At 62.2% G+C, this 26,476-nt stretch overlaps 1 protein-coding gene across 2 annotated transcripts in view; it reads left to right on the top strand.

Moving 5' to 3' along the window:
* Positions 1-9,895: 9,895 nt before the first annotated feature.
* CELSR2 (cadherin EGF LAG seven-pass G-type receptor 2) overlaps positions 9,896-26,476 on the top strand; it is an 88,790-nt gene continuing 72,209 nt past the window's right edge. Inside the window, exon 1 of one of the 2 annotated variants that reach the window (XM_075910443.1) lies at positions 9,896-13,491. In XM_075910443.1, coding sequence (XP_075766558.1) covers positions 10,071-13,491 — 3,421 coding nt within the window. In that variant the 5' untranslated portion in view covers positions 9,896-10,070. The remainder of the gene's footprint in view (positions 13,492-26,476) is intronic. The other variant, XM_075910442.1, reaches the window with a different exon arrangement.

Genomic DNA, 26,476 nt, shown 5'->3' with positions numbered 1-26,476 from the left:
TTGGCATGCACTGACTAGTCACAAGCATGCAGGACCTCAGTCCGCTTTGTGGGGCAGGCAGTGTTATCCTATGTCTACAGCACCTCACCTCCTGGGATCCCGGAGTAGTGCTGGGGCTTCTATGCACAGCCAGCTAGCTTCGGGCAGCATCTAGACCCCAGGTGCTGGGGAGACTGGCTGGAGGGCTGGCAGGGATGGTGCCCATCTCAGATCAACTGGGCTAAGCCTACTGGCAGCCCTGCCCTAGTTCCAGGTGCTCAGGATCTGCCCTGGGTGGCTGTTCTGACTCTCCAGGTGTCCCTCAAGTGATCAGTCCTTGCACTCTCCCCATGCTTTGGGGGCTGTATTAAATCAGGCAGCTGCAGAACCAGCGTGGCCCATCGGAGTCTTGGTCCAGCTAGTGTGTCAGTCCTGGTCTGGCCGGGGCCTAATGGGCAGAGGAGCCCCCTCACCTCTCTCCCCCCACCCCCCACCCAGCCACCACTGCCCCAGACAGGAACAAATTGACTCCAATCACCCTAAAGCTGTTCAGAGGGACACCACATCTCCCAGCCCCAGATGGGGGGGGGGGGGGTTACTGCCCCAGCCTATGGTGTCTAGGCCAGATCCTCCAAGGCAAGTTGGTGTCTAACTCCTGTGGATACTTATGAGATGCCTAATCGATGTGAGGCCTTGGCCCTAGGCATGTAAAATCCCGCTGAGTTAACCAGGGCTGGGAGTGATGAATAGCTGTGTAACTGCACAAGATACGGGTTACACAACTATTGACTAGTCCCTGGGAATGGGGCCAGCAGCCCCTGTGCTCCCCACTCCCAGAGAGCCCCCGTGGCTCCCCCCTCAGACCGGCTCCCACCTGCCACCCCTGTCTGCAGGAGGCCCGAGTCCCTCTCAAGCCAGAGGCTGCACCAGCATCCGGGAGCAGCCTTCCCTGCCCGCCCCTCCCCGCACTGTTGCCTCTGCTAGACAGCAATGGGCTTGCATGAGCCAGAATGTGCAGGGAGATGGCGTGAAAGCTGGCCTCCCACGGGTAAGAGACCCGCCTGCTCCCCTCACCCTCTGTTGCTCTGAGCAGGAGGCAGGTGGCTCCAGTGGCAGCAAGGGGGGGTGAGGACGTGTAGTCGATAAGATACCCGATGAGCCCACGTGTATCGGTTAATCGTGTACTCGACTGCATGCTGATATCCCATTTAAACATCGTTTAATCAGTTAATGGTTAAAGGGGGCCGAGGGGGGGGACCGCTCCAGACTGGCTGGAGGAGTCCCCCCACTTGCTGCTGGGCTGGAATGCCCCCCCACCCGCACCAGGCCAGAGCAGCTCCTCCAGCCCCACCTGTTAACTTACACGGCCATACTGACCCTGCATGCTTACCCCTCAGCACTCGCCTCACCAGGCCGTGGGCTTGTCCTCCTCAGCTGTCCTGTGGGTGCCCGGCCACCAGGACCTAGGGCTGGAACTGCAGGGGCAGGGCCAGAGAAGCTGTTAATGAGTTTCCTGCAAAGCTGGTTAAATGCTCCAGTTCTTTGGGTTTTATCCCATTAACTTCAGCAGTAGCTGCCAAAGCCCCCAACCCAGCCCCCTTACCAACGAGCAGCTGGGCTGGGGAGGCTCCGCTCTGCCTTCAAGCCCACTCAGCAAAGGGCCGGGCTTTGCTTCCCAGCCGAGGACAAAGCCCAACTGCAGGGAGACAAAGGGGGCAGCTTCCAGCCGCTCCAATTTGTTTTTCAAAAGAGGTTTGGAATTCACATTCTTGGTGTGGGGGGAAGGGCGCTTTGGGGGCCGTGCACTGAGCCCAGCCCCAGTAGCTGGAGCCGTCCATCCCCGCCGTGCTAAGCCAGGTCTGGCACTAGCCAGCAAGCACTTAGCAAGAAAAGCTAGCGCTGCGAAGATGGCAAATCCCACCAGCTTTACTGGCAAGGCGATTCCAGGCTAGCCAATGGACGCTGTGATCCAGAAGGACGGGGGCTAAGTCAGCCCGTCCTGTTAATCGCAGAGCCAGAACATGGGGGCGGGGGCAAAGGGGGCTGCAAACAACAGATGCTCTGGGAGGAATAATAGAAATGAAGCACAAAATCCAGCCCAGCTCTCGTGCTGTGTATGTGCCAAACTGGGCTGCACAGCCCCCATGCTGGGACACTCCCAGACATTGTTCAAATGGGCCCAAGTCTCAAGCACCCACCACCTCTCCCTACTGCCTCCCCAGGGAGCTGCTGCAGTGAAGGCGAGAGGTGCATTGGAGCTGGCTGCAGGCAGTGCTCAGGACAAGGGCACATGGGTGTACGATTGCTGCTGACCATGCTCCTGGCTGTTTCCCCACAGATAGCTGGTCAGGCCAGGAGTGTCATGTGGTTACTTACAGCCCAGCTGGTGGGGGTCCTCATGAGGGCCTTCCGCAGCCTTCCCTTCCCTGGGGGTAACAGTGCTCCCAGGGCTAAACTCAGCAGTGTCCCCACAAGACTTTGAGATCCTGCAGGGACATGCTGCAGGAAGCATCGAAGTATTAGCCTGGGCTATAGAGCAGGTGCAGCTGATGTCCTTTTGCTGCCCACCTCCGCACCTAGCACGTCCCAGGGGAGCTCTTGATCCCCTCCATCCATTGGATTAGCCTGAGCCTGCCCGCCCATGCCACACCTGGTCACCCTTTAGTTACACTGGCCCTGCTCAGCTACGTGTGGCACCTGCCTACAGAACTGAACCATCATTTGCTCCAAACAGCATCTACCCCCTAATTCTGCAGTCCCTTAGCCCAGATCCCACAAGCCTGAGGAAGCTGACAGCCCAGCTGTGGATGTCTAATTGCAGCAGAAACACCCTTTTTGCGGAAAAGCGTCCGTGGCCAATCTAGATGCAGTTTTGCGCAAAAAAGCCCCGATCGCCATTTTAGCCATCGGGGCTTTTTTGCGCAAAACAGTCCTGTGCTGTCTACACTGGCTCTCTTGCGCAAATGATTTGCACAAGAGGGCTTTTGCCCGAACAGGAGCAGCACAGTATTTCCACAAGACGCACTGATTTCTTACATGAGATCGTCAGTGTTCTTGCGGAAATTCAAGCAGCCAGTGTAGACAGCTGGCAAGTTTTTCTGGAAAAGCAGCTGATTTTGCAGAAAAACTTGCCAGTCTAGACGCAGCCCCTGAGTTATACGAGCCAGAGGTCCAGACCACTGCCCAGCCTGTTCCCAGGGAGGGTTTGTGTCACACACTGCGGGCTGGGGCACAGGAAGCTGGCCAAACTCGACCCCACGTGAGTCAGACGTGATCTGATGAAAAACTAGCTTCTTGGGCTTCCTTTCACCCCCAGCCCTGGCTGTTCCTGCAGAGGTGGTAGCGATGGCTGCGGCCAAGGCTGGACTTGCTTTGTTTCCAGCACATGCACCACAGACAGTGAGGGGGAGCTGGGAGCAGTAATTCCCAGGCTGAGTTCTTCTGACCCAAGAGACTCGCTAACAACAGCTGGACCTTGCCTGTAGCCCCCGCACCCCGGGGCCCTTTGCCCATCACTCCTGCTGTCCAGGTTTCATTTTCAGGCAGGCAATGAAACTGATTGGGGGGAGGGGGCGGAGAGGGGGCATATGACTTCTGAGGCGAGACCGAAGGCTTGTTCAGGGTCTGTCTGCACTACGCAGCTCCGCCAAGGCCCTGTCTCTGAAAGGCTGTGTGCGCGAATGCTGGCTCGGCACTTTTATTGACAAAACACGTCCACCCCCACGAGGGGGTTTTGCTCTGTTGGCAGCAGCGCACTCTGCAAAGCAGCAGTCGCACGTTCACTTGCCACGACAAAACTCGTCCTTCCTGGGGAGATGGTCAAGCTCGTAGCCAGTAACAATAATCAAAGGCCACCGTAGCTATTTGAGAGCAGCTGTCAGTCTGAAGGAGGTGCCTGAAGGAGGTGCCTGTCCTGGCCCTGTGGACTATGCTGCGCCCTGTCCCTCCTGACTGCCCATTTATGGGTTCTGCCTAGGGTTGCCAGGTGGCCGGTTTTGAACTGGACAGTCCGGTATTTGAGCTCTTTGTTTGGGAAACAAATTGAGAAAATATAAAATGAGAACGAGAAGTGTCTGGGATTTCTAGATCAGATGTGATGGAGATTGTGACGTAATGGCAAGTGTGGCCAGTATTTTTGTTGAAACCATCTGGCAACCCTAGTCCTGCCTTGAGCCTCTGCCATACGAAGCAAGTCAGGCCCTCTTGGCCTAGGGCCCAGTCCTGAGCTGCCCTGATGAGCAGTTCAGCACCTCCCAGGATTGATCCTTGACCTCCAGCTCCGGCCTCCGGGCCCAACTGCAGCTCAGGTTGGCTCCCAGTGCCAGAGCAGAGGAAGTGGCAGGAATCTGAGGCTACTTTGCTACTGTCCCCATGCCCCCAGGCCCATTAGTAACCAAGCCTGGATTCTGCAGGGCCAGCATTCACTCTGTTCTGCGTTCCTGTAGCATCTGGCACAACAGGGCCTGAGCCCAGTGGACCTTTGGCACTGGCAGCCTGGTGCCCAGGGCTTGTAATTCTGGGTGTGTACAGTGCCATGCACTGTGGGGTCCTGGCACTACTGTGACACAGCTGATACATGCTGCCAACACCGCCCTGGCTGGTGCTGCCCTGCCTGCTTTAGAATCATAGATTCCTAGGGCTGGAAGAGACCTCAGGAGGTCATCAAGTTCAGCCCCCTGCCCAAGACAGGACCAATCCCAATTTTAATGGGACACCTTTTCCCCTCCTCATCAGGGGCTGGGAAATCAGGCCTGGGCACTGCTCAATGGGACCAGAAAACGTCAGCGAGCAAGGCCAGGGCTAATTTACCAGCCTCTAACGTGGTCCCAGGTCTGGCATATTGAGCCCTTCCCTGTGCCAGCAAACACTGCAAACAGCCAGCTGGGCGAAGAATGGGCCGTGTCCTCTGAACTGAGTCATTGACTGGCGTGGAGCCACATGCTGCGCCGGACCCACCCAGCCGTGTGCTCGCTGTGCCATGGCTCCGGGCTGCTTTCTGATTTCAGCTCTGTTCATTTTCGGAGGCAGCCTGTGTCTAGGAACTCCTATTCACTCCAGGGGTCCGCTGTGCCCTCAGACAGGCTGCGCCTCAGCTGGGATGTGGCACCATTGGAGTCAATGGGCGTCTCTCCCTGCAGAGCTGGCCTGGAAAATCTGTAGCTCCCACAGTCCCTCCATTCAACTTGAGCTGCCACCTTCTCCGTGCCAAACTCTCGGCTCACAGCCCAAAGACAAAGGCTGGACACAGACGACAGCCAGAGCACTGCAAAGGGCCCGTCACACTGTGCCAGGAAGCTGCTCCAAAGTTAATTGGCCCCAGTTAACAGGACGGTCACTTGGAAACGTCAGCTCAGGAGTTAAAAGTAGTTTTTGCATCAGCCCTTTATCCTGCTGCCCGCTGAGAACCCCACAGAGCAGTGAGCAGATGAGGTGGCCACCTGAGCTCAGCTCTTTGCTACCGTCCCCACAAGGGACCCTTAGGAACTGAGGCAGGGCAGGGATCTGAGGGCAGTGGGGCCAGAGCCCAGGCTTGCGTGGATCTCAGCATGGGATTGGACGGTATCTGATTAGCCCGAGATTAGAGGAGACACTGGAGAGAGCAAGACCTGGAAAAATAGGGGCCCTGAGGGTATGTCTACACTACAAAGTTAATAACAGCAGTTATTTCGAATGAACTTTAATAGCGTCTACACAGGCAAACCGCTATTTCAACATAAATTCGAAATAGCGGAGGGCTTATTTCGAATTTGGTAAACCTCATTCCACGAGGAGAAACGCCAAATTCAAAATAGCTATTTCGAATGAAGTGCTGAGTAGACACTTAATTCGAAATAGGGGGCCTCCAGCCCTTCCCAGGGAGCCGTGGTGGCCACTCTGGGCATAACCAGGAAAACTTACTCTCCTCTCCCCCAGCCCCGGAGCCATTGAAGAGGTAGACTCTGGCCACAGGGCCTGTGCCAGCTCCAAGCCTGCCAGCCCAGAGCCAGCAGTGGCCACCGGGGCCCCTGACTCAGGGGTCCCAAAACATGAGCCAGCAAGTCACTGGCAGCCCCAGCCCTCCACCGCTCCCCAGGAGCAGTCTGCCGGCTCCCAGGAGCCTGACGGGCTGGAGAAGGCAGGCACCTTCCTGGTCCAGGGTGGAGATCATGGACCTTGTTCAGGTTTGTGGGGGATGCCTCCAAATTCCATGATCTCTGCACTAGATGGAGGAACGTGGCTGTCTATGGCAGGAGAGCTGCCAGCCAGGCCACATGCGAACCCAGGAGCAGGTTAGTATGAAAGTCAGGTTGGTCCAGCGCGACCCCCAACCCTGAACTTCCCCTCCCCCTTCTTCCCCTTGCTTCCCCCTTCCAGCTCCCTCCTCCCAGGTTTCCCCCTCCCCTCTTCCACCATCTCTCTTCCCCTCTCCCATCTCCTTTTCCCAGTCTCCCCAGAGGTTCATCCTCCCCCCAGTATTGTTCAATAAACCCAGTTTCTATTTGTGAACATACGTGTCTTTTATTTTACATCAGGAAGAGGGGCTAGGGAGGGGTAAGTGGAAGGACGTGAGGGAAGAATGGGGCATGAGCCCCCAGTGGGGAGGACTGGGGTGGCTCTGCGGGCTCCTCGGGGTGGACGCTCTCCCTCAGGGCCTCCTGGATCCTGACAGCCCCCCGATGGACCCCCTGGATGGCAGCCTGCGGCAAGTGCAGCCGGGCTGATAGCAACAACCCCACGAGATACATGTCCAGGGGCAGCTCTGGCTCTATGTGGCTGAGTGCTGTGGTGTCCCGAGTGAGGGCACTCAGGGCACTCCAAGCCAGGACTGCTTTGCTGTCCCTCATCAAGGTAGGCAAGCAAGCGGGGAACCCTGAGAACTGTCTGTCCGGGATGGAGGTAGGCACAGAGCTCAGTTAGCCTGAGGCAGCAGCCCCACACACTAAGTCCCAACATGATGCCCTGCCAGCACTGGTTCCGGCCAGCCTTAACTTCGGTTCAGGGTCCACTCAGTGTGGACGTGCTATTTCGAAATAGTTTTTGTGTACAGATGCGTTATTTTGAATTAGCTTAATTCGAAATAGCGCTGTAGTGTAGACATACCCTGAGAGTGGTAGGTGAGTCCAGCACACCTAGGCTACATCTACACTGCAGGCTTTTTTGCGTAAGAACAGCCGGTCTTGTGCAAAAACTTGTGGAGAGTCTACACTGCACGCGTGATCTTGCACAAGTAAATTTACAATAGTGTCAGAAAACAGGGCTTCTTGCGCAAGAGTTATTCCTCTCCCCGCAAGAAGGCAGTGTGGACGGGCTAAAATGGCCATCAGAGCTTTCTTGCACAAGAGAACATCCACACTGCCATGGGCACTCCTGCACAAAAGCACATGGCAGTGTGGACATGCTCTTGCACAAGAATTTTTGCACAAGAACTCTTGCACAAAACAGTTCTTGTGCAAGAAGCCTGCAGTGCAGACGCAGCAAACTGCTTTTGCTGAAAAGTGGGCAAGAAAGGTGGTGGAAGGATGTAGTATTTTCCCAGTTACCTCCATTGGCTTGGCTGGTGTACATGAGTCTCCACTGCCATCTCCTGCTGCGTGTCATAGGCCCTGTACTGCTAACTGCAATGGAGATTTGGTACAACACGATTACACGGCCCAGGCTGTGGGATCTGTCTCTGGTGGCAGGTAGCCCGTCTCCAGCTGCGATCAGGCAATCGCCCCCACAGGAGCGAATAAAAAGTTGCCCTGCCAGGGCCCTGGTGCGGCATCTGGGGAAGTTCCGTTCTCCGGCTGCCTGCAGCGCGGGGCCTGAATTCGGGGCGCTTGGGGCTCTTTGTTCGGGACGGTCGGGCTCGCGGAGCCGAGCCGGGAGGGGTCGCTGCAGCCTGAGCGCGAGGAGATGCCCCTCGGCCGGCCAGGCACCTGCCCCGTCTGCCGCGCTTGGCGAGCTGAAGGCAGCCGCTGCTTGGCCCCAGCCGCTGCTTGGCACCAGGAGCTCGGGGAGGCCAGGCTGGGGGCAACGATCCCGGCATCGCCCTTTTAAGAGGGCGCAGGACACGCCCGCTCCGAGCCGTGCGCAGGTGCAGCCAGGTTGGGGTCCTGGCAAAACACACGCGCGCAACGTGCGCCCGGCCGCGGGCCGCGCTCTGGCTGCTGCGCTCCCGAGCTCCAGGGGACGGTCCCTGAGCTGCAGGAAACACGGGCCGGGCTGGGATCAGAGGCTCCAGCGGGGCGAGTGCAGGCGGCTCCGTCCTGAAGCAAGAGGACGCGGGGCCCTTACCAAGGACAGCTGCAGCTACAACTATTAACCCAGGGCTGGCTCCGGCCCCTCCCCCCGTGCCTGCGCACCCGGTGACCCCCACGTGCGGGTAGCGTGTGAACGGGCCCCTCTCCCCTGCCCGTGCAGCCTGGCCCCAGTCAGAGCAAGCGGAGTGGTCTTAGCACAGGGAGATCCGACTTATCCCACGTGCTCCGTGTAAATCAGGACTGGCTCATCGGGCCCAATCCCCTTCTCAGCCATCTGGTGTAAATGGGGGGAGGGAACAGTATGGAACTCCCTGAAAAATGCTTCATATGCCAGTGCTCACCCTTTGCCAGAAAGGTGCCAGGCCCTGCCCATGCTGGGGTGTCTGGCTGGGAAATGGCTCCGATCCAAGCTTGGCAACGTGCCTTGTTCATTAGACGCCACAATAACTTCGAAAATCTATTTCTGAAAACCCCCAGCTAGAGAGCCCAGCTGCTCCCTGGCCAGTGTACACGGAATGCTGAGCTGGTGCAAAGGGGAGGGGCTGGCAGAAGAAGTGGGGGAGGCTGAGTGACACTGAGTTTTTCTAGGCTGCCCTGACTTAGGCCATTAAACAAACAAGCCTCTTTGAAGCTAACTCGGCTCGGTCACAGGCGTGGGGCACTTGATTTAGCCTCCCCTGGTATCACTTGGCTGCCCGTGCATCAGTGGACTGGGGGCTAGTTGGGAGATCATAGACTGTGCGGTGTTTCCTTTCTGCTTTGCTGCATTCATTCTGGAAAGGGAGTGTGTGGGTGTGTGTGTGGGGGGGGGGGGTGTACAGTTTGCATAGTGCACAGTGAATGTGTGTGTGTGGGGTGTGCGTGGGGGGTGTACAGTTTGCATAGTGCACAGTGAATGTGTGTGTGTGGGGTGTGTGTGTGTGTAGTGTAAGTGTGTAGTGTGTTTGTGTATGCACAAAGTGTGGGCATACACAAACATACACAAACACACTATACACACCCGCACACTGACCCCAAACTCCCTGTCTGTTTACACTAACCTCACTTGCCTGGAGCCTCTCCAGGCTTAGGCCAAACAGAGTGGCTGGGTGGATGCTCAGTGTGAGCAGATGGAGAGAGATGGTGTGTAGAGCAGAGCTCTGCCCAGCCCATCTCTGTGGATTATGGCCAGTCTTAGCCCGGCATCCCACACCCCCTTATCCCTCTGCTGCAAATGGGGTCCTGGCTGAGTAGTGGGGGCTGGGAAAGGAATCCAGGAATCCTGGTTCCCAGGGCCCCTTCTCTGACCACTAGGCTTTACTGCCTCTCCCCTGGTGGCTTGACGGAGCCAGACAGACTGCCGTTGGAGCCGCCCCAGCACGCAGAAAGAGCCCTGTCCTTGGCAGCCCACAGGGGCCCGGGTGGGCCCCTCAGATGCTGCCGTGGCTCCTTTAAGGACCGCTGGGATGCGCAGAGCAGGTCTATGGTAATGAACCTCCCGCGAGCCGCCGCCGCAGAACCCGGGCAGCGAGCACGGAGCCGGGCCACTGGCGGGGGCGCACGGAGCGGGGAGCCGGGGGCGGGGAGCAAGGGGGAGCGGGGAGCGGGCGGCGGGAGCAAGGGGGCGCAGCGGGGCGGGGGCAGGGAGCCGGGGAACAAAGGGGCGGGGAGCCGGGGGGCAGGGCACCGGGCGCGAGGAGCCGGGGGCGGGGAGCCGGGGGGCAGGGCACCGGGCGCGGGGAGCCGGGGGCGGGGAGCCGGGGGGCGCAGGGCACCGGGCGCGAGAACCAGGGGGTGCAGGGAGCCAGGCGGACCCCCTGCCCGCACCCCGCCGGGCATGAGGCGCGGCGGGGCCGGGGAGAGCCGCCGCTGACCCCCAGCGAGCGGGAGATGGGCGGTTGCTGCTGCCACCCCAGCTGCGCTCTGCTCCTGCTGCTGGCCCTTGGGGTGCCCCGGTTGGGGGGCGCCGCGCGCGGGCCCCACGGGCCGTGCGTTCTGGGGCCGCCGGCCGGTGCGCGGCTGATGCTGCCGGCCGGGTTCCGGCCGCCGCCGCGCTGCGCCCCGCAAGCCCTGCGGCTCTGCCCGGCAGGTGCAGCCGGTCTCTGGGCGCACATGGCCAGGCAGGGCTGCGCGGCTGCCGGCAAGAGGGGGCTGCTGCTGCTCCTGGTTCCCCAGGCTCCTGGGAGTAGGAGGAGGAGCCGGACGCTCTGCTTGGAGCCAGGCTCCCGCCTCCCCCTGCCCCCCGCGGCCCCGTGGGAAGGCTGCCAGCCGCGGTGCCGGGTCTGGGGCGCCAGGGGCAGCCTCTTGCCCCAAGCCCGGGGGACACTGCCCCTCCCTGTCTGGGCCACGTGCCTTTGGGCAGGGCAGCCGGTGCGGTTGGGGCTTTTCTGCCAGGGGTGCATGCGGGGGCCCAAGCCAGGGGTCCCCTGGAGTCTGGGCCTGCGTTCCCCCAGGCAGCAGATGGAGCTGGAAAAGCTGTTCTGGGGGGCACAGGGGGCGGGAGGTGGGAGCAGCCGGAGGAAACGCAATGTCAACACCAGTCCTCAGTTCCAGCCGCCCACCTACCAGGTGTCGGTGCCAGAGAACAGGCCAGCCGGCACCCCAGTGATCTTGCTGCAGGCCACTGACCCGGATGAGGGCGAGGCAGGCCGGCTGCACTACTCCATGGATGCACTCTTCGACAGCCGCTCCAACAGCTTCTTCGCCATGGACCCCCGCAGCGGGGCTGTGAGCACGGCCGAGGAGCTGGACCGTGAGACCAAAAGCACCCATGTCTTTCGGGTGACGGCCGTGGACCACGGTACCCCCCGGCGCACGGCCCTGGCCACACTCACCATCCTGGTGAGTGACACCAATGACCACGACCCCATCTTCGAGCAGCAGGAGTACAAGGAGAGCGTCCGGGAGAACCTGGAGATCGGCTACGAGGTGCTGACGGTCAGGGCCACTGACGGCGATGCCAGCGCCAATGCCAACATCCTCTACCGGCTTCTCAATGGTGATGGGGCCAATGAAGCTTTCGAGATTGACCCCCGCTCCGGAGTCATCCGCACCAAGGGGCTGGTGGACAGGGAGGCTGTGGAATCCTACCAGCTCCTGGTGGAGGCCAGTGACCAGGGCAAGGACCCAGGGCCCCGCAGCACCACGGCCACAGTCCACATTGCTGTGGAGGATGACAATGACAACGTGCCGCAGTTCAGCGAAAAGCGCTACGTGGCCCAGGTGCCCGAGGACATTGCCGTCGGCTCCCACGTGTTGCGGGTGACGGCCACGGACCAGGACAAAGGCAGCAATGCTTTGGTGCACTACAGCATCATGAGCGGGAACACGCGGGGCCAGTTCTACATCGACGCCCAGACGGGCAGCATCGACGTGGTGAGCCAGCTGGATTACGAGCTGAGCAAGGAGTACACGCTCCGAATCCGGGCTCAGGATGGGGGGCGGCCCCCGCTGTCCAACATCAGTGGGCTGGTCACCATCCAGGTCCTGGACGTCAACGACAATGCTCCCATGTTTGTCAGCACCCCCTTCCAGGCCACAGTGCTGGAGAACGTGCCCCTGGGCTACTCGGTCCTCCACATCCAGGCCATCGACGCAGACTCCGGGGACAACGCCCGTCTGGAGTACACCCTGCTGGAGGCTGGCCCCAGGTTCCCCTTTGCCATCAGCAACAGCACAGGCTGGATTGTGGTGGCCTTGGAGCTGGACCGGGAGTCAGTGGATTTCTATAGCTTTGGGGTGGAGGCCCGGGACCACGGCAGCCCCCCCATGGCTTCCTCGGCCAGTGTCAGCATCACCGTGCTGGACGTAAATGACAACAACCCTGAGTTCACCCAGAAAGAATACTCGGTGCGTCTGAACGAGGATGCTGCTGTGGGTACCAGCGTCCTAACCATCTCTGCCATTGATCGAGACGCCAACAGTGTCATCACCTACCAGATAGCCAATGGCAACACCCGCAACCGGTTCTCCATCACCAGCCAGAGCGGCGGCGGCCTGGTCACCCTGGCGCTGCCGTTGGATTACAAGCTGGAGCGGCAGTACCTGCTGACTATCACGGCCTCTGACGGCACCCGGCTCGACACAGCCCAAGTGTTTGTCAATGTGACTGATGCCAACACCCACCGGCCAGTTTTCCAGAGCTCCCACTACACTGTCAACATCAATGAGGACCGGCTGGTTGGCACTACAGTGGTGCTCATCAGTGCCACGGATGAGGACACAGGGGAGAATGCCCGCATCACCTACTTCATGGAGGACAGTATCCCCCAATTCCGGATTGATGTGGATACAGGCGCAGTCACTACCCAGATGGAGCTGGACTACGAGGACCAAGTGTCCTACACACTGGCCATCACAGCCCGGGACAATGGCATCCCGCAGAAATCGGACACCACCTATTTGGAAATCCTGGTCAATGATGTCAATGACAACGCGCCTCAGTTTCTGAGGGACACCTACCAGGGCTCTGTGTATGAGGACGTTCCTGCCTTCACCAGTGTCCTGCAGGTCTCTGCCACCGACCGGGACTCAGGGCTCAATGGGAGGGTGTTCTACACCTTCCAGGGAGGGGATGACGGGGACGGGGATTTCATAATTGAATCTACCTCTGGCATCGTGCGGACGCTGCGCCGGTTGGACCGGGAGAACGTCCCACTTTATGAACTTCAAGCCTTTGCTGTGGACAAGGGCATCCCAGCCTTGAGGACCCCGGTCAACGTCCACATAGCCATCCTGGATGTGAACGACAACCCCCCAGTTTTCGAGCAGGATGAGTTTGACATCTTTGTGGCGGAGAACAGTCCCATCGGCTTAGCGGTGGCACGGATCACAGCCAGCGACCCAGACGAGGGCACCAATGCCCAGGTCATGTACCAGATAGTGGAAGGCAACATCCCTGAGGTCTTCCAGCTCGACATCTTCTCTGGGGAGCTGACGGCACTGATGGATCTGGATTATGAGGCCAAGGCAGAGTATGTCATTGTGGTCCAGGCCACGTCGGCCCCGCTGGTGAGTCGGGCCACGGTGCACATCCGCCTGCTGGACCAGAACGACAACCCCCCTGTGCTGAGAAACTTTGAGATCCTCTTCAACAACTATGTCACCAACAAGTCTAACAGCTTCCCCAGTGGGGTGATTGGCCGCATCCCAGCCCATGATCCGGACGTCTCGGACACGCTCACTTACAACTTCGAGCAGGGCAACGAGCTGAACCTGGTTGTGCTGAACCACAGCTCCGGAGAGCTGCGTCTGAGCCGGGCCCTGGATAACAACAGGCCTCTGCAGGCTGTCATGAGGGTGTCTGTCTCAGGTGAGATGCCGGCCGGGGGGCACTGTTGTGATTGGGAGCCTAGGTTAAACGCAGGGCACAGTCAGGCTGGTGGGGTGTCCAGGGCAATCCGCCCAGCGGCTACGACTCTGACATCGGACTTCTAGTGGGGCTACTGGATGTTCCGCACTAGTGGCCACGTTGGGCCAGGCCCTCTGGCTTCCAGGCCCTGCGCTCAGCGGGAGGGGCCGCCCATCTGTCTCTGCAGTTGGCTAATGCCCAACCCAAGTGCAAACCCTCTGGTCTCTGCTGATCCAGGCGGCTGCCTCCCCTCCCCCTCCTACCTGGGGGCTGTGGCAGACACCTGCCCCTTCATGCTCCAGATCAGTTGACCACAAGGGGAAGCAATGGCCTTTCCATGGCCGCAGGCCAAGCACCTCATGAGCTCCCCTCCGCCAGGGCCCAGCAGAGCAGGGTTGGGTGGAGGGTACCCTCCATTCCGTAGCTTTCAGAGTCTCCCCCGGGGAACTGAGGGGCGCCTGGGAGCCCTGCACTGACTCAGAGCAGGATTATGGGTTCTGGCCTGGCATGGGAGGCAGGTTTGGGCCCTCACTGGGACTGGGGGGGGGGGGTGTAGCATAGCTCAGAGCTCAGCCACCCTCACTGCAAACACATGGGGAGGGAGTGTGGCACTGGGGGGGGGGGCGGGGGGTGGTGCCTGTTGGTTTAGCCCTGCTCCCCTTCCCATTTTCCCCCATTCGTCTGCCCCCTTCTGCTCCCCTAAATGTAGCTGTAGCACCCTGGCAGGGGGAGGGGAGGAGTGGGGTGCAAAGCAAGGCCTGGCTGAGGGTGGAGCAGGGTCTGGCATTGTGGGGGCGGGGGAAGGGAGGGGTGGGGTAGGGTGAGTGCTGGGGGAGGGGCAGGGGCAGGGTGCGATGAGTGCTGGGGCGGGAGGAAGGGCAGGGCCTACTGGGTGCTGGGGGATGGGTAGGGTGCAACGAGTGCTGGACCAGGCAGAAGGGCAGAGTGTGCTGGGTGCCAGGGGAGGGGCAGGGCGTGACGTGACAGGTGCTGGGGCGGGCAGAAGGGCAGGGCGTGCCGGGGGAGGGGCAGGGCGCGACGGGTGCTGGGGTGGGCAGAAGGGCAGGGCGTGCCGGGGGAGGGGGAGGGCGCGACGGGTGCTGGGGCGGGCGGACGAGCAGGGCGTGCCGGGGGAGGGGGAGGGCGCAACGGGTGCTGGGGCGGGCGGAAAGGCAGGGCGTGCCGGGGGAGGGGCAGGGCGTGACCGGTGCTGGGGTGGGCGGAAGGGCAGGGCGTGCCGGGTGAGGGGCAGGGTGCGACGGGTGCTGGGGCGGGCGCAAGGGCAGGGCACAACAGGGGAGGGGCAGGGTGCGACGGGTGCTGGGGCGGGCGCAAGGGCAGGGTGCAACAGGGGAGGGGCAGGGTGCGACGGGTGCTGGGGCGGGCGCAAGGGCAGGGCGCGACGGGGGAGGGGCAGGGCGCGACGGGTGCTGGGGCTGATGGAAGGGCAGGGCGCAACGGGGGAGGGGTAGGGCGCGACGGGTGCTGGGGCGGGCGGAAGGGCAGGGCGCGACGGGGGAGGGGCAGGGCGCGACGGGGGAGGGGCAGGGCGGAAGGGCAGGGCGTGCCGGGGGAGGGGCACAGGAGCGACAGGCCAGTAGGTCTATGGCCATCCCCGTGGTCTTTCCAGCTTAGCCAGAGCTAAGAGGAGTAACTGTCGAGTGTCTCCTTCGTGGATCCTCTGGCGGGTCCGGGCGCCGGGCGCGGGGGGCTGGACGGGCAGAGTGCCAGGGCCCAGAGGGGATGATGTGCTTGCCTGAGACCCAGCTTAGCCATTCAGCCCTAGCCTGCCTGTCTGTTTGCCTGCTGCACTGCCTGGCCCATGACGGGGCTGTGCCGACCCACCCAGGACACGGCTCCCCTTCCAGAGGGCAGGAGCCAGGCCCAGGGCCCCCAGGCTTAGCAGGGGCTAGAGGTCGGCGTAGCTGGGAGATCTGGGCCAGAAGGGTCCTGCATGTGGACACACTTGGCCTGCAGCACAACCAGAGCTGTTCACAGGGTCCTGCTCCCCTGCCAGCCCCAGCCCCTTGGGGTTGGGAGGCTCAGCAGAGAAGGCAAGATCTGACCAGGGGGTGTGTTGGGGGGGCCTCTGCCCATGAGCTGGGGCTGACCCAGAGGTCTCCGGCCTTGGGATTCCACTGCAGGAATTGGCCCTCGCCGGTGCGGGCAATGGAGCTGCCTGTGTGTCCACACAGAGGCCTATGGAGGCAGGGCAGAGCCCACGTGGGCCCCTCCCACTGGTGCCATGCTGGGAGTGTAGGGAGACGCTGGGTGCTGCCAGCCTGGGGTGTTGCTGGGGCTGTGCCCAGCCAGAGCAGGGTGTGGCAGGCTGGGCCCAGCCAGAGCAGGGCATGGCCCTGGGGGGCTGTCAGTGCTTCCGGGGTGGGAGAAGGGACTGAAACTTCGTTTCTGGTGCTCAGGACCACGTGCCCAGCCCAGCTGAGCCAGTGGCATGGACAGGACTAGCCAGAGGCTGTCTGGGGCCCAGGGCTGGCTCTGCAGACATGGGGTGGAGAGGCCTATTTCCCCACTGCAGCAAGGGACCCACACACACGTCAGCATGAGGAGAGGACCCTGCTGGAGCCCCCCGTTATTGCAGCCGAGAGTTAGCACTGGGGCCCACCAGGACCTGCTTGCAGCTGCAGGCTCGGGCTGGGGAGCAGCTGTGCCTGAGCCCTGCAATTAGCCTCTCTGAGGGGGAGGCCGGGCCGTGCACCTGCTGGGCTGGGCTGGGGCGGTTTGGTGCTTAGAACAATCACAGCTGGGCCCCTGCTCAGAGGTGTCAATAGCTCGGCCACGTGGCAGCTCTAACCTCCTGTCAGCCCCTGGGCCTGAGGGACAGGCCCATGCCCTGCTCCGAAGGGCGGGGGCTGGCAGACTCGGCGACCCCTCGGCCTGCTGTGCGATGTTGCCATGGCCCCTGGGGTTTCTGCAGCGGGCCCATCTCCACCAGCAGCTTAGAGGAGCAGCCTGCTGGGGCCAACCCAGTGGCGTGGGGTGAGTGGCAGGCCCCAAATCTGACTGCCCGGGGCTGGGGGAGGGAGCCAGGGCTGCAGTGCCAGGTGCTGTAAGGAAGGACCAGTGGCCAGGCTGGGCAAGTCTGTGGACACCTTCACAGGAGGCCTGTGGGGTAGCAAAGCCTCTGGGCTTCCCCGGGGCCTCGGCACAGCTGTCTGATGGAAGCTGTTTGGTAGCTTGGGCAGGAGGGGGCTGAGATCACGCCCAGCCCTGCAGGAATGGGGTTTTTGGAAACTGGCAGTGGAGAGGTGCCCCGATGGCAAGCGGGGCTGGGTGGGAGCTGCTGACGGGCGGCGGGACTGTCTGGTCTGATGCTGTCGCTGACTCAGGGAGTGGCTGTTGAATCTTCACCCCGCACCTCCCTCAGGCTGCTCCCACTGCCCCCCCAGGCTGCTCCTACCCCCTGAGCTGCTGTGGACACCCCAGGTAGCTGCTGCCTCTTGGCCGTGTGGATTAACTAGAGCTCTGAAGGGGGACCCTGCTGTCACCGTCCTGCAAGGCGGCAGTGCCCGCCCTGGGGCGCTGAAGCCTCTAGTGTAGACGGGGCCTTGGAACACAGCGGAGTCCCTGCCCAAGCTGTGCCAGAGACCCCAGGTGCCAGCCCCGCTTCTCCCACCCAACCTGAGCTTGGGTCTGACTCCCAGCAGCTGCCCCTCAGTCCCGACCCACAGTCTCTCTGCCAGGCCCTCGGCTTCCCGCTCTGCTGGTGGCCCTCACTCCCGACCCGCAGCCCAGCTAGACTAGCCTGGGCTCCAGCTCCACTGTGCTGTGCCCTGTCAGCTTGAGCCTAGCAATTTTGAGCTGTGTTGTGTGTTCCCAGGGACACACCCCAATCGTCAGATGCATTCTGGTACCACCCCATAGCCAGTGCCAAGGCCAGTGTGCTGGAGAATAGGCGGCAGCTAGTTCACTTGACTCATCTGTTGGCATGAGCACTGCAGGCAAAGGGGCCTGGCTGCCCATGGTCTGCCCGCAGAGCCCTGGGCATGGCCCGGCCTGGCCCTGCTGAGAGCCGGGGCTGCCCGCAGAGCCCTGGGCATGGCCCGGCCTGGCCCCGCTGAGAGCCAGGGCTGCCCGCAGAGCCCTGGGCATGGCCTGGCCTGGCCCTGCTGAGAGCCAGGGCTGCCCGCAGAGCCCTGGGCATGGCCCGGCCTGGCCCTGCTGAGAGCCAGGGCTGCCCGCAGAGCCCTGGGCATGGCCCGGCCTGGCCCCGCTGAGAGCCAGGGCTGCCCGCAGAGCCCTGGGCATGGCCCGGCCTGGCCCTGCTGAGAGCCAGGGCTGCCCGCAGAGCCCTGGGCATGGCCCGGCCTGGCCCTGCTGAGAGCCAGGGCTGCCCACAGAGCCCTGGGCATGGCCCGGCCTGGCCCTGCTGAGAGCCAGGGCTGCCCACAGAGCCCTGGGCATGGCCCGGCCTGGCCCCGCTGAGAGCCAGGGCTGCCCACAGAGCCCTGGGCATGGCCCGGCCTGGCCCCGCTGAGAGCCAGGGCTGCCCGCAGAGCCCTGGGCATGGCCCGGCCTGGCCCTGCTGAGAGCCAGAGCTGCCCGCAGAGCCCTGGGCATGGCCCGGCCTGGCCCTGCTGAGAGCCAGAGCTGCCCGCAGAGCCCTGGGCATGGCCCGGCCTGGCCCCGCTGAGAGCCAGGGCTGCCCGCAGAGCCCTGGGCATGGCCCGGCCTGGCCCCGCTGAGAGCCAGGGCTGCCCGCAGAGCCCTGGGCATGGCCCGGCCTGGCCCTGCTGAGAGCCAGGGCTGCCCGCAGAGGGAAGATGGGCACTGAGAGGGTGGCCAGGGGATGGGTGGGTTCAGAAACATGATTAGACCAGCTCGGCCTAGATGGCTTAGGAGGAGGTGGGGCCCGAAGGCCACAGGAGCCTGCAATGGGAAGGAGCAGTTTGCTGACATAAGCCCATCCCGCAGGTATCTGCGCTGCCCTGGGCCTGCCCGTCAGCCACTGGCCGTTCCACCTTCCTGAGGCAGAGGGAGGGGCTGTGGCAAAGTCCTGGGCAGCAGGAGGCTCGAAGGGGGAGGTGGCTTTGGCACAACTTGTGGGGCTGGGTCCAGTGAATCCTGTATGACCAGGACTGAGCAGACAATCCCCCATGTCGGAAGGGGACTAGCCCTCCTGGGTGAGCCATTGCAGCTCATCTGGAGCCTGCTGCCAAAGCTGGGAGGGTAAGGGACAGGGGGTGATAGGCTGGAGGGGACCAGGGCGTTCAGGGAGCTGTGGGGGATGCTGTCCTGAGTTGTGATGCCCCAGGCAGGGCCCGACTGTTCCCTGGACAGATTCCTTCTCATTGAGTAGCCACAGAGAAAAGATTTCTCGTCACATTCCTGTTTGGGTCCAGCAGGCACTGCAGGGTGTGGGGTTGGTGGGTGCCTAGTGCTGACACGTGGCTCGCCCAGGTGTGGGGCCCTGGGGTCCAGTAGGATAGACTGGGGGAGAGGAGGGCAGGGCTGGGTGGCAGGACTCCTGGGTTCTGTCCCCAGCTCTGGGATGGACATGAAGCCTAGTGGTTAGAGTCAGGGTATCAGGACCCCTGGGTTCTCTGCCTGTGTCTGAGGCAAGTGGAACTAGTGGTTAGAGCAGGGGAGCTGGCAGTCAGGACTCCTGGGTTCTGACGGCCATTGACGCTCATTCCCCTCCTCTGATCTAAGGAGGAAAGCACTTGTCAGGGTGGGAGCTATTAGCGGCTGTTTGTCAGGCATTTGTCAAGGAGCAGAGCATCTGGGGTTTGTCCCCATAGCCGGCGGGAGTGACATGTGTCTGCTGGGGGGCAGTGCTGTCGGGGCCCCCCAGGTGCTGCATGTGGCAGTAAGGGGGCCTGCCCCCTGTGCGAGGGAAATATTTTCAGTCCAGCTGAGGGGGGGGGGGGGGGGGCAGGGGATCTCCACAGCTGCCTGTAGGGAAGGTGGTTCTGTGCTACCCTTTTGCAGAGCCGCTGAACCCTGCTTCCCTTGCCCTGTGCTGAGTCCAGAGCCCCGACCACCAGGCTGGGCCTGGGCCTGCCCCCCGCCTGCAGTGCTGGAGCCGTGGGGCCCTTTGCTGGGGCAGCTCTCGAGGGCCCCGTGCCCGCCAGGCTGCAGCACTGAGCTGCCGGCCTCATTGTGCTGAGCTGCTGCGTTGCTCAGGCTCTTTGTTCAGCCCCTCCTGGGACTGACTGGCTGGGGCTACGGACAGTGCTCCATCTGGGGAGAGCAGGGGATGGTTGGGCTGCTGCTTTTCTGTCACTGAAACACCCCCGTTTGGGCTGAAATCCCAGGCCCACTGGTGTCTGGAAGAGTGGATGCTGGGGGCCCCCCCACTGTCCTTTGGGACAGGCTCAGCACCCTGGTGTGAGCGCGTCACAAGCCAGCGGGCACCCCAACCCCTCCCCTGCCCCTCCAGCAAGGCTGCTCCATGCCTGTGCTCCTGGGCAGCCTCCCCTCCTGCCTTCTCACCAGTCCCCCAGGGCAGCTCTTCCCAGACTGGCCCCTCTGCAGCGCCCTGCCCCGGCTGAGCATGGACGGGACCACCCTCCTCCCCAGAGGTCAATTGGCTGGCATGGCCTATTTGCCCCCCTCCCTGCATCTTCTCTCCCAGGGGCAGGGCTGATCCCTGACTCCCAGCTTGCCCTGTCCCAAACAGAGGAAAAGGCCAGGCCAGAGGCTGCTGCTGCTTCAAAGGGCCCAGAGCCAGCCCAGCAGGCCTTGGCTATTACAAAGCTGCAGCCTGGCTGCCCCAGCCACCTCCCCTTCCCCCAGGCGTGGCTGGGCCGCTCCGTGCTCTCTCATGGGATGTGGAACAGATGCCCCTTGATTTCCCTGGGTTCTCCCCAGCTCCTGGCAGTCACAGGCAGCATCTGGGTGGCTGGCTCCTTCCAGAGGTAAGGTGCACTGGGACTGCCTCCCTTGCCTCCCCCTAGTCCAGGGCCCCTGCACTGGCCAGCCAAGCACTGGGTGGGGACTGGGCCACAGGCTGCTGGCTCAGGGCCTGGGTGGGGAAGCAGCACGGCTCGGGGGCAGATGGGCATAGGATGGATCGGGGGCCAGGTGTTACTCCTGAGTGGTACTGTGGGTCCCCCTTGCTCTGGCCCAGATCTCAGCTTAGAGGAATCCCTGAGATTCCAATGCCACCCAGCTGGTTAGCAGCGCACTCACAGCCAGGTTTGTGTTTCTGCTGGTGGTGCCCATTCTGCATATGGACGGAAAACATCTGCCCATGAGTGGAACCTGGCACCCCTGGAAAGAGAGGGCCCCTTTTTGTGGGGAGCACAGCTGGGCCCCGCTGCCAGCACAGATCCCTTTGGCTTGGCTCTGTGGCCGGCAGCTGAGGGCAGGGGCCCTGTGGTTACTAGCTCAGATGCTCAAGTGTCCTGCCTAGCGATAATGCTGAAATCTACTGATGCCCCTCACTCCCGACCTGCCGTCCTGGCTTGTAGAGTAGCCCAGTGCCTGCTGTGCCTACCCCCACTGATGGCTCCGACTTGGTCTGTGGATAAGGGCTCTGCTACAATGGAAACCTCCTTCCATGGGCCCGGGCCGAGGGTCCATGTGTGCAGGGTCAGCCGGCTGGAGGGGCTGTGCCATGCACGGAATGGGCTGGGGGCGGGCTCAGGGCTGTTCTCTGTGTGGCACGAGTGGCAGGGATGCTTTGGGTTAGAGACCCGTCCAAGCCTCAGTCACTGAACTCCCTGCACTAGTGAGAAGAATCCTGCCCTCTGGGGAATGGCCGTGTGTGGTGCAGGTTGGAGGGGAGCTGGTTGGGGGACCAGCCATGGGGGTGGGGATTGTCCGGGGAGCGGGGGCTAGGGAGGGTGGGGATGCCTGACGAGGCAAGGCAGGTTTAGCACCAGACATGGGGATGTGGGTTGGCTGAGGGGGCTGGCAATGGGGGGTGTTGGCTGGGGGGCCTTTTGGCTGCGTTTTGGGGCCAGAAGGGGAAGGTTAGTCAGGCTAGTAACCTGGTTTCAGAGCTTGGCCCCGTTCTCCTGGCTCTGGCCCATTTCGGTGGGTTGCTAACACCCTGAAGCCAAAATAGCCCTTTGTACCCCAGCCTGCCCACACAGCCTGGCCTGGGCACAAATATTTACAACTCCTCTCCACCCCAGAGTCAGGGCTGATCCCCGGTGCAACACAGCTGGTGCAGCCAAGTCCTGCGCTGGGCACCGGCTCCACTGACCCGTCTGGCATCGTGCCTAGCCCCTCGCGGTACCGCGTGGGGATAGGACTCAGCATGCCTGGGGGAGCAGCTTAGTGTGGGGCTGCCAGTAGAGTCTGGAGGGGTCCTGGAAGTGAAACCACAGTGAGTCTGTCCCTGCCCCGTGTCTGGGGCTGGCAGGGCCCAAGGCCACGTGGCCCGTGTGATTGGAGTAGGGTTGCTTGTGTGGTGGGCTGTGGGGTCCAGAGGGGTAGCGTGGCTGCTAGGGGCAAGGCTGCAGCCAGACAGTGAAGCCCTGAACCAGGGGAGGGGGCTGGTGGCTAGGTGGCCCCAGCCCCTGCCCCTGCCCCTGCCCCAGAGGTGCCAGCCAGGTGTATCACCATGGGATCCCCATTGCTCAGCCTGCCCCCATATCTGGTGCCCGAGAATCCAGCTGCAGTGATGTCCCTGTGATCCCTCCAGAGTTGGGGGGTACCGGGGAGGCCCTGTCTTCTCCAACATAGTGGCACAGAGGTGCGGTGGGAGAGGGCGGGGCGGGGGCAGCCAGGCACAAAGGAGCTCGGGGCGCTGGGTCAGAGAGGGGAAGAATGAGCTGAGCCAAGGAGTGCAGAATGGGGGCAGCTTCCCCCTCCCCTCGCCTGCTGACCAGCCGTATGGTACCTCCCCTGCTTCTCGCCCACCTCCTCAACCCTGGCCAGTCCTGTCACCTCCCCCACCATCCCAGAGCCCCGTGCAGCTGCTCCCCCCCCCCCCCACTGGGCCTCCTGCTGCCCGGGGAAGGGGGTGTTTGTCTCATGAGTCCAAGAGAAGAGAGCAGAGCAGGGGAACAAAAGCCTCCCCTGCATAGCTGGCTCCTTCCTACCACAACCATGGCAACCCAGTGTGGGCCAGCCTGAGCCATGGGCTGCTGGGCATGCAGGGGGCGAGGGCAGTGGGGTACCTTCTCGCTCCCCTGCCCGCCTGCCCTCCCTGGAGCTGCCTCAGTGGGGCTGGGGCTAGGTGTGGGGGTGGCGGGGAGCTGGCAGGGCCCCCGTGAGACAGGCTGAAGGCTAGCGGGGGGGTGGTTTGGGAGTGAGGGGCACCGGCAGAGCTGGGGTGCTGTCAGGAGGGAGGGGCACTGGCAGAGCTGGGGTGCGGTGTCAGGAGGGAGGGGCACCGGCAGAGCTGGGGTGCTGTCGGGGGGGGGCACTGGCAGAGCTGGGGTGCTGTCAGGAGGGAGGGGCACTGGCAGAGCTGGGGTGCTGTCAGGAGGGGGGGCACTGGCAGAGCTGGGGTGCTGTCAGGAGGGGGGGGCACTGGCAGAGCTGGGGTGCTGTCAGGAGGGAGGGGCACTGGCAGAGCTGGGGTGCTGTCAGGAGGGAGGGGCACTGGCAGAGCTGGGGTGCTGTCAGGAGGGGGGGGCACTGGCAGAGCTGGGGTGCGGTGTCAGGAGGGAGGGGCACCGGCAGAGCTGGGGTGCGGTGTCAGGAGGGAGGGGCACCGGCAGAGCTGGGGAGGGCTCAAGGCTGGGCTAGCAGGGGCTATAGGTCAGGAGTGAGGAGCCCTGGCAGAGGTGGGGGGCCCTGCCCTCAGCCCCTGCATCTGGAGGAGGGGGCGCCCATCCGAGAGAGATGCGCTGGCCGTTGCCATGGCAGCCACTGTCCTTTGTCAAACAATGAACAGAGCTGGGAAAGTGTTCACATTGCAGGAGGGTCTGCTAGACCCTGCCCCCCCCCCACTCTGCTCCTGCCCCCCCCCCCCCGTCCCGCTCTGCTTCTGCCCCTCCCTCCCGCCCTGCAGACCCTGCCCCCCCACCTCCCCACTCTGCTCCTGCCCCTCCCTCCCGGCCTGCAGACCCTGCCCCCCCACCTCCCCACTCTGCTCCTGCCCCTCCCTCCCGGCCTGCAGACCCTGCCCCCCCACCTCCCCGCTCTGCTCCTGCCCCTCCCTCCCGCCCTGCAGACCCTGCCCCCCCGTCCCGCTCTGCTCCTGCCCCTCCCTTCCGCCCTGCAGACCCTGCCCCCCCACCTCCCCACTCTGCTCGTGCCCCTCCCTCCCGGCCTGCAGACCCTGCCCCCCCACCTCCCCACTCTGCTCGTGCCCCTCCCTCCCGGCCTGCAGACCCTGCCCCCCCACCTCCCCACTCTGCTCGTGCCCCTCCCTCCCGGCCTGCAGACCCTGCCCCCCCCACCTCCCCGCTCTGCTCCTGCCCCTCCCTCCCGGCCTGCCCCCCCAACCTCCCCTTTCTGCTGGTTCCCCTCCCTCTCAGCCTACTGCCCTTGCTCCCCCCAACCTCTGCTACCCCAACTCCCCCAGCTCTTTTGATGCCTCTTCCTTCTGACCTGCAGCCCCTGCTTCCCCCATCCCTCAGCTCCGCTGGTGCCCCTCAGTCCCCGCTAGCCCAGCCCTGGTCTTCCTCCTGACTCTGCCAGTAGCCCTCATTCCAGACCAGCAGCTTCCCTATTTCAGGCCCAGGGAGGCTGCCTGGTGCAGGGGGTGGCCAGGTGCCTGTGAGTTTTCTAGCTGGGTTCAACCTTGCCCCAGGCATCAGAGGCATCCGCACGTCAGCCCAAGAGCCCTTTAGTGTTGGGCTGGGCACCCAGGACTCTATGGCTATGTCTACACTCACGGCTTCTTGCGCCAGAAATATGCAAATGAGGCTAAGCGTGGAATATTGCCGAGCCTCATTTGCATACCCAATGAGCCACCATTTTTGCGGACGAGGCTCTTGCGCCAGAAGGAGCTGTCTACACTGCCCCTTCGTGCGCAAGAAAAACCCTCTTGTGCAATGCCGTTAACGCTGATTATTTTCAGGAATAAGGGCGTTGCGCAAGAGGGGTTTTCTTGTGCAAGAAGGGGCCGTGCAGACAGCTCCTTCTGGTGCAAGAGCCTCTTTTGCAAAAATGGCGGTTCATTAAGCATGCAAATAAGGCTCGGCAATATTCCACGCTTAGCCTCATTTGCATATTTCTGCCACAAGAAGCCGTGAGTGTAGACATAGGCATATATGTTTGCTGAGCCAGTGGCTGTTTGCTGGGGAGTTGGGCCTGGCTCAGGAATGTCCCGTCTGGGAGGAGAGGAAGGGGCGGGGAGGAGGTTTTGGGCGAAGGGGAGCAGCCTGCAGAGACAGGAGAATTGGGGACCTGTGCGAGGGGGAGGGCCTTGAGGTGGGGGGAGTGAATTCCAGCCTGGACATAGAGACAGATGGACAGACTTAAGTGGGGGCTGGGCACTCAGTAAATGTCTCCCGCTGGGACCTGGGACACAGCCACTCTGTCCCCCATGCTTCTTAGGACATGTGGAAGGGGCATGAGCTCAGACTCCCTCTCATGTTGTGTCTGGTTCCTCACAGTTTTGGAAAAAGGACCCGTGGATTTTGCAAGGGCCTGGACTCTTCCCACCTTAGGCTCCATCCTCACAGCCGTAGGCCCCACTCACATACATCCAGGCTCTATCCCAGACTGGGAGAAGGAACTGACTGGTATTGAAATAGCCAAGCAAAGCACGTCGCCCTTAGGCTTCAGAGTGAACAACCGGCAGCGGTGTATGAGAGCAGTTCACATTGCCCTGAGAAGGGTGTCTGGGGGCTGCTGTGTGCAGCCTCAGCCTTGCAGCACTACATTGGCATGGCTCCCCAGGCTCAGGCCGTAGCCTACAGCTGCATGTACCCTGAACCAGGGCCTCTCCCTGCCTTGGGGTCTCTCTTAGCTCCCTGGTCAACCTCTCACTTAGTCTGTACCTAGCATGTGGGCTGTACCTACTCTTGAGTGGGGCTGTGAGATCTAGTGGTTAGATCAGGGTTACTCAGTTCCTGGATGACCCATTTCCTCACACTGTGCCTCAGTATTTCCAGCTGTTTAATGGGGTGATTCCACCTTTGCACAGTGCTTTGAGATCCCTGGCTGAAACTGGGCGGAGCATTGTGATGAATTGGTGCTCGTGTGTATGAGAGTGAGAGAGATGACAGCCCTCTGCTGGATGTGCAGCCAAGTGTCATAGCCCCTACACAGTTTCTATTTGAGAGAGGCTCCCCACAGAAAGAGGGAATTGGAGGGAAGGGCCGTGTCTGTCTGTTCTCACTGTTATAGCAGTGTGATGAGTCCCAGGGGCTGAATAGTTTCCCAGTATGACGTGTCCCTTCTCCACAACTCCCGCAGGCCGACATTCTGAGGGCGCATGTGTCTGTGAGACAGACAGCTCCCTGCCCACCCCTGGCCCCGGTGAGCCCAGTTGAGACGGGCAGACCCACTCTGGGGACTGTGGGGGGCAGAGCAACGCTGGGCAGGGTAGATTGGTTCGGGGAGGGTGTAGATCTTCTCAGAGTGGCTGGGGGGAATGGATTGGCATTGGGGCCTGGTGGGGGTCACTGGGGCATACTGGCTTCAGGGTTTGGGGGCAAATGGCTCTAGGGGATTGGGGGAGCAGATGTCTCAGGGGGGTTGGAACATCAGATGACTCCAGGAGGTGGGGGGGGCGGAGTGGCTCTGGGGGCTGGCAGGGACAGACTGGCACTGGGGCAGCTCCACACACTTCCTTTAGCCCCTGCAGCTTCTTCCCTGCCCCTACTCCCAATCTGCCCCACTTCCTGAGGGCCTGTTTGAAGTCACAACTCATGTGTCCCATCTGCCCACGTGGGGACGGGTGAGACCCGCTCACAGGGCTCTGCCATCAATTCAGTTGAGCCCTTTGGGTCTGCCCTGGCAGGGAACATGGCTGGCACCTCCCCAGCTCCCAGGCTGTGTCTAGACTGGCAAGTATTTCCACAAAAGCAGCTGCTTTTGCGGAAAAACTTGCCAGCTGTCTACACTGGCCGCT

The sequence above is a fragment of the Pelodiscus sinensis genome, chromosome 27 (genome assembly GCF_049634645.1).
Source record: "Pelodiscus sinensis isolate JC-2024 chromosome 27, ASM4963464v1, whole genome shotgun sequence".
In the NCBI taxonomy this organism is placed as follows: Eukaryota; Metazoa; Chordata; order Testudines; family Trionychidae; genus Pelodiscus; species Pelodiscus sinensis.
Note: the sequence above shows the minus strand (reverse complement) of the source record. Positions and strands in the feature narration are given on the sequence as shown.